The sequence below is a fragment of the Oryctolagus cuniculus genome, chromosome 19 (genome assembly GCF_051225735.1).
Source record: "Oryctolagus cuniculus isolate XC-2025 breed Fujian yellow rabbit chromosome 19, ASM5122573v1, whole genome shotgun sequence".
Taxonomy (NCBI): Eukaryota; Metazoa; Chordata; class Mammalia; order Lagomorpha; family Leporidae; genus Oryctolagus; species Oryctolagus cuniculus.
The window spans coordinates 8,586,582-8,597,479 of NC_142885.1; the positions used below are offsets into that span (position 1 = coordinate 8,586,582).

The 10,898-nt window shown below is 58.8% G+C and overlaps 1 protein-coding gene across 1 annotated transcript; it reads right to left on the reverse strand.

Annotated features, from left to right (window-relative positions):
* Positions 1 to 468: 468 nt before the first annotated feature.
* On the reverse strand, positions 469 to 10,826 carry PDAP1 (PDGFA associated protein 1). The gene is made up of 6 exons (XM_008248922.5): positions 10,768 to 10,826; positions 7,974 to 8,065; positions 6,616 to 6,723; positions 5,015 to 5,136; positions 2,126 to 2,277; positions 469 to 1,167 (listed from the first exon to the last, which is right to left on the reverse strand). Exons 1-6 carry the CDS (start codon positions 10,775 to 10,777, stop codon positions 1,109 to 1,111), a joined length of 543 nt encoding a protein of 180 aa, XP_008247144.1. The 5' UTR covers positions 10,778 to 10,826; the 3' UTR covers positions 469 to 1,108.
* Between the last annotated feature and the right edge of the window lie 72 nt (positions 10,827 to 10,898).

Genomic DNA, 10,898 nt, shown 5'->3' on the forward strand with positions numbered 1-10,898 from the left:
GCCGCAGTCTGCCTCAGAGGGGCACAGGCCACCGTCATGTGCTTCCTACAGGGAGACATCAGATGGCGTGGTCAGGGGTGTCGGGTACCTCCACAGGTGCTCAGTTCCATCTCTGCAACCCCGCCCCCAGCGTGGCACCCAGTTGTATCCACCGACCCACAGAGCTCTTGGGGCCATGCACAAATGTGAAGCGCCCCTCAGAGGACAGGCACCGTGGGGAAGGTAGTGTCCCCACCCTGCTGTTCCTGCCTGTGTGGCACATGATGGGTGCCTGGCTGCCCTTGCCTACGACCCCTGCTTGGTTCAAGGAGGGAGGGGCACTGGATCTGGCATCAGAGGTGTCTCCTCGCCCCGTCCAGAGGTCCAGCCCACACACCCTGCTTGGTCCTGCCTGGGTACGTGCTGTCTGCACCTGCCTCGCTGTGTGGAAACGGGGTGGGCACAGAAGCCAGACTGTAGTACAAGGACTACGATAATGTCAAGTTTAATCTGCCAAATATACAAGTTGAATTTGTGGAGCATGTCTTGCCTGGGTGCTACACAGTACACAGAGGTTCCTTGAAATGATTGATGGGCAGGGTTAAAAACGGGCACTGACCTTGGCCAGGTGGGCAGGAATGGGGCAGGGATAGGCAGAGAAGAGGCCTCAGTCGGAGGGGACTGGCCAGGGAGAAGCTGGGACCCTCAGGGACCTAGGGGCCCAGACTTGCGGACAGCAGCCCCTCTGAGCGAGCACCCAGGCAACACAGACTAGGGCCGGCCGTCGGGTCTGTCAGCAGCTGCCTCCGGCACAGCCGCCCGCTAACGTGCATCTACCAGCCAAATAGAAGCTCTTCTTCCCCCACCTCCCCGGCACCCCCAACAAGGGTTCTGACTTCTAAAAACAGCAAACATTCACATGGTTACACAGGAGGTGCCGTCCTGCAGCTTTCTGTCTCAAAGGTCGCAGCTGCCCCCCCCCACACCCCCACACCCCCGCCGGGTTCTGTGCCGGGATGAAGAGGCGGCCCCAGGCCGTGGGGGCTGCTGCAGTGGTGCCAGGGCAGGCGACAGGGGGCGGTCCCGGCGGTGCGGCCGTCTCCCCGGCACGTCCTCCCACAGGCCGCGCCTACTTGTTCAGGGACAGCGCCTGCATTCGTTTTCCTGACAAGGTTGCATCGTCTTTTGCTGAGGGGTCAGAAGGAAGGCAGGAGTTAGAACCAAGCACCTGGAACCACAGAACTGTCCACCTAAGTGGCTTTGTGACACATCTTGTGCAGTTGGCTTGGGGGGGAATGAGAAAGAGGCCACGAAGGGGTCCCTGGGGGACCTTCCTGGTAGTGCCCTGGCTGCCCCTACCTCACGGAGCACTGCACCTGCACGAAGCCACCAGCATGCACCCTGGCAGGCACACGGAAGCCCTTACCACGCTTCCCTGCCAGCGGCCTGCAGCGCCCACCCTGCCCCACGGGCACTGAAGGCAGCAACGACATCCAGGTAGCTACACAGGCAGCAGCTCTGTCCTGCTGGGGTGTGGGACACACAGCTGGGATCATGACCTCGGGTGTGGGTTACAATGCCCCTGAGCAACTCAATTCTTATTCCCAGGCCTCAGTTTCCCCATGATCTGGTGAGGACACAGGACAGCAGGGTCACGAAGGGCTACGGACCCCTAGGAGGCAGAAGGTCATGTGTGTCATGCTCCTATGTACCAGACAAATCTCCCTGGGCCCCCGGGGGCCGTCACTCTCTCTGACCACCCGGCGGGAAGACCACGCCTGGTCTGCCCACCCGCTCAGGCCCCTCAGATGGACAGCGTTGCCCAGGCGCTCGCCCAGCTTTCACAGAGCACCAGGGACCCAGTGGGACACTGGAGGCCTATGGCCGCTGGGGCGTTCCACTGCTGGAGCAGAACCCCACTGTGGGCAGAGCTCCGAGACTCCAACCACGTGCAGCTCCTCAACGTCGCGGGACGCTCCGACACGCGGGAGGTGGCAGGCAGGAGCACCCCTTCCCTGAAGCGCGAGCGAGGTGGGCCTCTCACGCTGACGCTCCGCTCCTGCGCGTCTCGCAGGCCGGGACACTGCAGGTTTGGCAGCTGGCCCAGAACCAGGCAGGTGGTCCCGGCGAGCAGTCCAAGGCTTACCTTTCCTCTCCTCCTCCTTCTTCCTCGCTGCCTCCTCCCTCTGTTTCCGGATAATTGCCAGCCGGGCGAGGTCAGCCTTGGCTTGCTCTGTCTTCCCAGCTAGATGCATTTTCATGTAACGCTCTTTTGCTTTCTGCTTCTCAATTTCTTCTCTGTTTGGATAAAATGGTGTCAATGGGGACATCTTCTTCCCTATACTGTGAGCTGAGCTGGACGTGGAGCCAGAGTAATGGCCAAGTACTCCGGCCCAGGGCCAAAGCAGAAGAGGGCGCCCCAGCTGAGGCAGGGTGCTGGCTCCACACACCCCACTTGATGGACACTCGCCAAACAAATAAGCAGACAGAAAACACTGTGAGGAAACAACGAACTACAGGAGGGGAGGGGAGGGTGGCCAAGGGCCTCAGGACTAGGGTCTGGTGGCCATGGTGAGAAAGGTGGGCACAAGTGGACCGTGTGTCCCAGAGAAGCCACGCTATAAGGAACCGAGAAACAAGTGGACCAAGTAGGGGCTGGCATCCCACATCTGAGTGCCGGTTCAGGTCCTGGCTGTTCCACTTTGGATTCAGCTCCCTGCTAATGTACCTGGAAAGCAGCGGATGATAGTCCATGCACTTGGAGCCCTGCTACCCATGTGGGAGACCCAGATGGAGTTCTAGGTTACTGGGTTCGGCCTGGCTAAGCCCCAGGCACGGCGGCCATTTGGGGAGTGAACCAGCAAATGAATATTCCCCCACCAGGTCACTGCTTTTCAAATAAAATAAATCTTTAAAAAAAAATGGGGGGGGTGGAGTTTGCTCAAGTAGCTGCCAAGCAGGGAACGGGGGCCATAGGTGGGAGCCACACCCAATCTTAGGTACATTCTTAGAGTAGCTAAGATATGCACGAGGCTGCTTCCCAGGGCAGGGGGCCAGACACAAAAGTTGGATTCCCACAGAACAAAGGTGTCAGTAACCACCCACTTAGTAGACAGGGGGTGAGGGCCATCAGCTTCTCAGATTCTGAACAGGAGTGGGCACCCTTCAGGGTGTGAGACTGGAGGGTCCCGTTTGCACTGCGCTCCTGTGAGAGTCCTGTCTGGCAGGAAGTTGGCAGAGGGGCTAGCCCTCCCAGACGCCTTTGCAGCCCACAAGGCTAGAAAGAATGAGAACCAAAGCAGGTGAGCGCGGCTGGAGGGGAGGGAAAGAAACCCACCAGCAGGAGTTACCTGCTAGAGAGGTGAGGCGATATCACCTGTCAGCCAGCAGACCCACCTGGCAGGGAGGTGTCACACTGAAGAGGCTGGGCTGAGCCCTTGGCGTGAGCAAGGCCACCTGCAGAGTCTGCTGGGCCGCTCTGAAGGCCCAGTGCCAGGCAGGTGCACAGTGACTTGTTCAGCTGCCAAGGGGGCAGAACCTGGGTGGGGCCTAGGCCCTCTGCTCTGGGAAGACCTGCACCAGCCCAGGCTGCTGGGTTTCTGGGAGTCACTCCTGAGAAGGAAGCTACCGGAGGGGCGCACAGAGTCCTTTGCAGCCTGCCACCATACCCTAAGCTCATGTCTTCCTCAGGGGTTTTCAGGAACACATCCCTCCACAGTCCTGGTTGGTGGATGGAAATCCTGGCAGCTCAGTCAGGAGGGAAAGCAGGCCTGCTTCCTGGGGAGCCCTCAATCTCTTGTAAGCCCTGAGGTCATCTGGTTCCCACCCAAAGTCAAGGAACCACTGACCATGTGCCGGCCACTTTAGTCCCCAGTGGACTCACGAGGAAGGGATCTGCAGCTCCACTCTCACGCAGGACTCAGAGGCTGGGGCAATAGGCTGCGCTGAGCAGAACCTCCCCTGCACTGGGCGGGCTGCCTTCTGCCAGGCATGGACCCTCAATCGCCTCTCAATCTCCACGGCCACCACTCGGGAAGGACGCAGGCTAGCAACGGTCAGATCAGGCTGGACGGGGGCAGGAAGACACCCTCGTGTCCCTGGGCCATTACTTCAAGTGCAACACTCAGAAGTGGCTCTGCTCTTCTGTCTTCCCTGATACCACGTACCTACTGGTAAAAAATGTGCACGCCCGTGTGCGTGTGTGAAGCTAATAAAATGTGCATGCCCATGTGTGTGCGTGTGTGAAGCTATTAAAATGTGCACACCCATGTGTGTGTGTGTGTGAAGCTATTAAAATGTGCGTGTCCGTGTGTGTGTGAAGCTACTGTGAAACCTTTGGAGAATGAGATGAAACAGGTATAAACAAGATGGGGCAGGCATTTAGCCTAGTGGGTGAGATGCCAGTTAAGATATCTGTGTCCAGAGCCAGTGCTGTGGCACAGGAGGTAAAGCCGCTGCCTTTGTTGCCAGAACCCCATAGGGGCACCAGTTTGAGTGCTGGCTGCCCCACTTCTGATCTGGCTCCCTGCTAATGCTGACGCTAACGCAGGAAACCAGCGAAAGATGGCCAAAGTCCTTGGGTCCATGCATTCACATGTGACCCCGAAGAAGCTCCTGGCTCCTGGCTTCAGCTTTTCAAAATATATAAAGAAATCGTAAAAAAAAAAAAAAAAAAACGCCTGCGTTCTGTATCAGCATACCTGGGTTGGACTCCAGCTCTCCTAACTCTGCTTCCTGCTAATGCAGACCCTGAGAGGGGGCAGTGATGGCTCAAGTTCGGGTTCCTGACACCCATGTGGGAGACCCTGGGTTAAGTTCCAGGCTCCCATTGTTGGCATTTGTAGAACAAACCAACAGAGCAGCTTGCAACTATGTGCTGTGTCTCAAATAATGAATAAATTTTAAAAAGAAACCAACATAATTAAAGGCCCACCAAGCCACTGGGGTGGGCCTGAGGAACCAGGTGCCCCAGCCCCCCAAGGTCCAATCCCCAGGCCCATGTGACCAGACACACGGCCCTGGCCACAGACATTACCGTTCTCTCCTTGAAAGTTCTTTTGGCCCGTCCAGATCCAGTTGTGTGACCTTTTTGGTTGTCTGTGCCACCCGGTTGGGGTTCTCGATGTCAATGAGCCCTTCCACACCTTTGCGCTTTTGCTAGGACAGGGCAAAAAGATGGCTGTTAAAGTCTGGGTCCTGCAGAGCCCCTGCAGGCCAGCCCACCCCATCTCCCAGCAGCCACCTGCCTGGGGATAAACTCCTGCGCCCCAGCCCACGTGATGCTGAGCCCAAGTCTCACAGTGGGGCCAGGACTCAGGGGTATCCTCACCCGCATGGGAAGGACAAGAAAAAGGAGAGTGGGTGACCACAGCTCAAGTAATGCCAAGAACCAGTGCCTAGACACTGCTCTCCCGGTCCCAGAGGTGACAGAATGGCAGCTTAGGGGTAAACATCTAGCCCAAGGTCAACCAGGAAGTGCATGGCAGATGACAGCCCCACTCCACTCCCAAGCTCTCAATGGAGAACTCTTCTCCCCGCTTCAAGGCAGCCTCCAGGAGCAGTTTTCCCTTAAACCCATGCTTGGCTTTCCCCGCGAGAGGCATTATGTGTGCCCCAGGGCAGGGCAAGCCAAGCCTATGTGTTCTCGTGACCAGGCCCAGCCCTGCCCATCTCAGTGGATGGAGAGGAAGGCTACTTGAGAATGAGCCACTGGATCAGAGCCCGAGTCCAAGAGTCTGCAGCCTGCATCTCTTGCTTCCTCTGGGGAAGTTCAGGAAACCAGAACCAGAGCTTGGTCAGGGCAAGTCCTGTCAATCTTAGCTCTTCTCCATGAATGATCCGGCAGACAGCTTCAGAATGCCAATCAAGCTGACCACTCCACAGAGCTCCATGTGCCTGTACCCACTGTGGCTACAGGCTTTTGTCTCCACTCAGATGCCAGACACTGAAAACTTCAAGGAGAAGACGAATTCAAGAATCAGCCCTTCCCAGCTGGCTCCTGCCCTCAGTCCTAAGCATACCTTCGACTCCTCGTTCCCTTGGCAACACCAGGCATGCCTCAACTGTGTCCTCCTCCTCCAGGGCCACCGCCACAGTAGTGCAGGCCACCAATTCTGACCTGGACGCCTGTTGCCACTCCCTCCCTCACCTCAAACCCCCTACAATTCTGATCACAGAGATGGCAAAACCATCTTTTAAAAGCAAATCTGGTCATCCCTCCCACTTCAAGGCCTCTATCAGCTCCCCACTCCTCATTATAATGAAACCCAGCCCCCTCCATCAGCAGCAGAGAAGGTGCCCTTGCCAACCCCCCGGCCCCTCCATCCCACTCCACACCAGCTAAGTCACCGCCCCATGGCCTCTTTCCAGCCACACCTGTTCCCAACCCAGAACCTTTGCACTCGCTACCACTGCCTCAGCTGCTCTGCACCCCCGGGGTCACGCGGCTCCATCTCCTTCCAGGTCTCAGCTTGTGAGCTCACTCACCAGCACAACAGGACTCTCACCACTGTTTTATCCTACTTCACTGCCTTATCTCCCCTTTAGAATGTGAGACCTGAAGACAAGGGCTGCCTGCTCCCAACAGGCACTCAATGCGTGCGCCCAGGCCCAGTTCCCCGCCGTCAGAGCTAGCACCTGGCAGTCATCGTCTTCATCCTCACTCTCATCTGAGTCTAGTGGCTTCTTTTCCTTTTTGGGGTCACCTGCAGCCCCATCGCCGCCTTCTTCTTGCTCCTCTTCTTCCTGTTTCAGAAACGGACAACCTGCAGAGTCAAAAATGCCACACAAACCCCCAGGACTGTGCCCCCTGCTACCACCCTCAGACTGTGAGCCTGGAGACACTAAGCCTCCGTAAGGCTGGAACCAAGTACAGCACGGGTCCTTCTCTGCTCTCGGACGCTCTAGTGAGGGAGCAGGCTCAGAGACAGGCAGCCCCTGCACACAGCCCCACAGCCTGGAGGCCAGGCCTACAGCTCTCTGCAGCTCAGTCACCCGGGCAGCCTGGACGACAGCCCCACCTCCCAGGGTCAGAAGGACTCATCCGCAGGGTGATGCTGCCCAGCCCTCCCACCTGCAGCACAGAGTTGCCAAATTCCCCTGGCTTTCCCAGGCAACCCCCCCATCCCCCATCCCTACCACCTCCTGCTTTCCGCTCCCCTGGCCCAGCCACTCGACCTGCCCACACGCTGCCCTGCTGCTCCAGGTTGCCAAGACCACAGCTCAGCAGGCTGCTTGCTCCACCCTTCTTGCCCTATCAAAAACCATCCTGCCAAAAGCCTTACATTCTCCCCCGCTTAGCGTTTGCCCAGATACTCCGAGGTCTGCCTTTGCTGCCAGCCCCTCCAAGAGGCCCTCCCAGACCACCCAGCTAGAGGCGGCCTCTCACTTCTCGGGAATCGTAGGGTACTTCACAGGTGTGCGCCAGTCTGGTCCTAACCATGTGCCCCGGAGTCCTTAATCCAGGCATGGCTCTACGGTATGGTACAAGGTACTGACACCAAGGGTGACAGAAACACGTTCTGGATCCTAACAGTGGCGGTGCAAAGCACCACAGGAAAGAAGAGAGGGAACCACTAAGCCAGCTTGGACTGGACGGGAACGGGTGGACTGGCTACTATCAGTAAGAGTCACAGAGGTGACGGTAAACAAAGCCTTGAGGAATGAATAGGACTTTGGGGGTGTGGGAAGCACAACAGCAGCTGTGCCGATTCTGGCAAGCACTCCTGTGAGGTGTGGGGCTGCTGGGAGCTCGGGCTGCAGATGGACAGAGGGCCCTAGGACAGCAGGCACGCGTGAGGACCAAAACCAGAGACCCGCCAGGGCAACTGCCACAGAGTGAACACCCCGGCTCCCGGTCACTGGTTGCTCCAGGACTCTCACAGCCGCCGCTCCGTGCTCTCCCCACCATCCTGGCTGCCTAAGAAGGATTCTGCGTGACCTTTCTGGAAACCGAAGACCCTGGGCACGGAGGGGCCCGGCAGGCGGGTACTCACCCTAGCCTTCTGCTTCTCCGCCTGCAGCTGCGCGTCGATCTCCTCGGGGCTCGTGTACTGCCTTGCCCGGCCTTTGTGGCCTCCCTTCCTGCCTGCATGAGGACCAGCAGTTTGGGAGCGTGAGAGGCCAGCAGCTGCCTTGACTGCCCCGCACCCCAGGGGGCTGTGTCCTGCCCCTCACCGAGCACCGCCCACGCCTGCACCTCCTCCACCCTCACGCGCTCAGGGGCGTCTCACACCACACCACACCACACCTGTGCTGGATGCAGCTGCCCACAAAGCCCCGGGGTAAGACCTGCGGACGGTGCACCACAGCGGCACTGGCTACACTCCCTGGTGCCTTCGAATTCAAACAAAGTGGATTCAGATGGAAGCACAAAACGTGTAGCACTTCCACCCCTCCTGTCACTACAGAGCTTTTTATTCGCAATGTTCTGGCACGGCCATGGCTCGCCGGGTCCTCAGCACAAATCTATCGTGCAGGAGTCACTGCTGGGCCCACTTTACAGACGAGGAGACTGAAGACCCACGCACAGGGTGAAGCGCAAAGCTGCTGGAGCCTAATCCCTGGGTTCAAGTCTCGGCTCTACCACTTGCTAGCCCTGCGACTGGGCAGAGCCCAGCCCCTCTGCACGGTTTCCTCACCTGTGCCTCTACGTCACAGGACGGCCATGAACAGGTCAGTGCCTGGCACCGGAAAAGCACAACAACAATGCTGGCACAGATGTGTCACTTTCCTAATACTGGTGCAAAAACACAATTACACAAAACACCGCCAGCCACTTAAGGGACTTACTGCAAATGTCAGAAACAGAGTAAAACACTTCCTGTTCATCTTATTGCTAAGGTAGAGGAAAATACTTAAAGGGGGAAAAACCCCGAAGCCTACAGAAAAAACTTTTGTGCTTGGGTAAGAAACACGACTGGCAAACAAAGATGAACTTGCAAATGAACCTGACTAGTCTAAGAATTAAACATGTGACTGACTAGCAGTTCATATTCTTCTAGGAGAACCAGTTTGATTGGCTGACCCTCTCGGCTTCATCCAGGTCTCCCACATGGGTGCAGGGGCCCGAATACGTGGACCATCATCCGCGTTTTTCCAGGCACACAGTGGGGAGCCGGATCAGAGGTGCAGCAGCAGGGACTCAAAAGGGCACCCGCGTGGGAAGCCGGCCCTGCAGGCGGTGGTTTAACCACTGTGCCACAGCGCCGGCCCCACGGCTGACCCTCTGGAGCCAGGACACTGGACTGACGCATGCGACGCTATCGGCCAGTTTTGCAGCAAGACGAGAGGAGAGCCCCTTGCTGGTGTTGGAGGACTGGGGGGGGGGGGGGGGGGACAGAGGCCGTGACCTCCCCAACCCCTGCACTCTGCTGGAAGCGGAGACCCATCTTACTTCCTGAGAGTCCCTCGCTGTGTGCAGACAGCCTGCAGTTAGTCGGACGGCTCTGGCCTCCCGAGACAGGAGCAGGGACACTGCCTCCTCGGATTCCCTAGACCGCAGCTGCAGCGCCATAATTGGGCTGCTACCGTCCACACCACCCATCTTTAATGACTACTTGGGCTCCCAAGGGTATCTGTGCTGCTCATCGAAGTCCTTTTGTGAGAGACCAAGCTTTCCATTAAAAGAAAGGAGGGGAAAAAAAAAAAAGCTTTCTTGTCCTCAATATTCCAGGCAACAGAAACCCCCCAAGGGTGGTCATTCTGGGCTCCCACTTGGCTGTGGGAGGCTCACCTCAGCTGGTCTACAGAGGCTCAAGATTGGAAAAAAAATGCCTCACAGCGCAATGGGCACACGAGTGGGTCCTTTGCTATTGGGGGATTTTCTACTCGTAACAGATAAAGGAACCCAAGAAAGGGCACCTACACCCTGTCTGCCAAGGCTGTGCCCGAGTCAAGAAGCCAAGGCATTTGGCCCTAAATTCCTATTCCCTAGCTTCTAACTGACAGTTCCAACCTTGGCCCGGAAGTGCCCACCCAGAGAGACCAGGCTCTCTGGCCACAAAAACCGATCAGCAGGTTCAACTCCGCGCAGGACTACAGCCGGGGAGCGACTTGGGTCTGGAAAAGCTCCAGGCGGACGTGCCCGCGAGCGGAGTGCGCCAACCGGCACGCCGAGCGAGCGCTCACGGAACACCTGCTCTCCGCCAGGAGCTCCGGCGTGTGCTCTGGCCCTGCGGACTACAGCCTGGTGACCCCAGGAGCCGGCGCCCACACCAGAGACTGCACGCTTCTAAAGCCGCGAGGGCCACCAGCTAGCCGCGGGCGGAGCGCTCCACCTGGCACGGACAATCAACGGAGACACGCACACAAAGAGCTCAAGCGACCGGCTCGTGAGCGCACGTCCAGCCGCCACCAAATAGCTGGGGAGAGCCAAGCCCGGTCCGCCAGGCTCAAGGGCGCCGTGCTAGGTCCTACAAAGGAGAGACCACGTTTCACGGCCCAACGCAGGCGGCCGCGGCACGAGCGCGGGACGCGGTGACTCAGTCCCCCGCCAGCCTCAAACACGCGAGGCAGCTCCGGGCTCAGACGGGCGCCCGGGGCTGGGTCTTCCACGTCGGCGGCCATCCAGCGCCTCCGAATCCCCTGCGATCCCCGGAGGGAATGACTGTGGGCCGCCACGGTCCTCCCATCGGGACAATTGGGCGCCGAGGCCCACGCCTGGCCCTCAGCCGGCGCGGACGGCCGCCCTCTGCGCCGCCCGCCGAGACGCCTGCGGGCTGAGGAGAAGCCGGAGCCGGACGCTGGCCGCCCCTCGAGGCCCCCGGGCCACGCGCACCCGCCCCTCACCTTTAGGCATCGCGGCTCCAGCGGCTGCGGCGGCGGCGGCGGCGGCGCCTCGAACTGACACCGGAACCGGAAACGAATTGGGCTCGACTTCTTCCGCCCGGCCTAGCCCCGCCCTCTGCGCGCTACCGCCC

Bases quoted from the DNA above. Each gene is read 5' to 3' on its own strand.
- PDAP1 (XM_008248922.5), bottom strand. The intron at 5,137-6,615 runs GTGCTAGCTCTG...GCCCTGTCCTAG, and splicing joins ATGAAGACGATGACTGCCAG to CAAAAGCGCAAAGGTGTGGA. The intron at 2,278-5,014 runs GTAATGTCTGTG...TTATCCAAACAG, and splicing joins GAACTTTCAAGGAGAGAACG to AGAAGAAATTGAGAAGCAGA.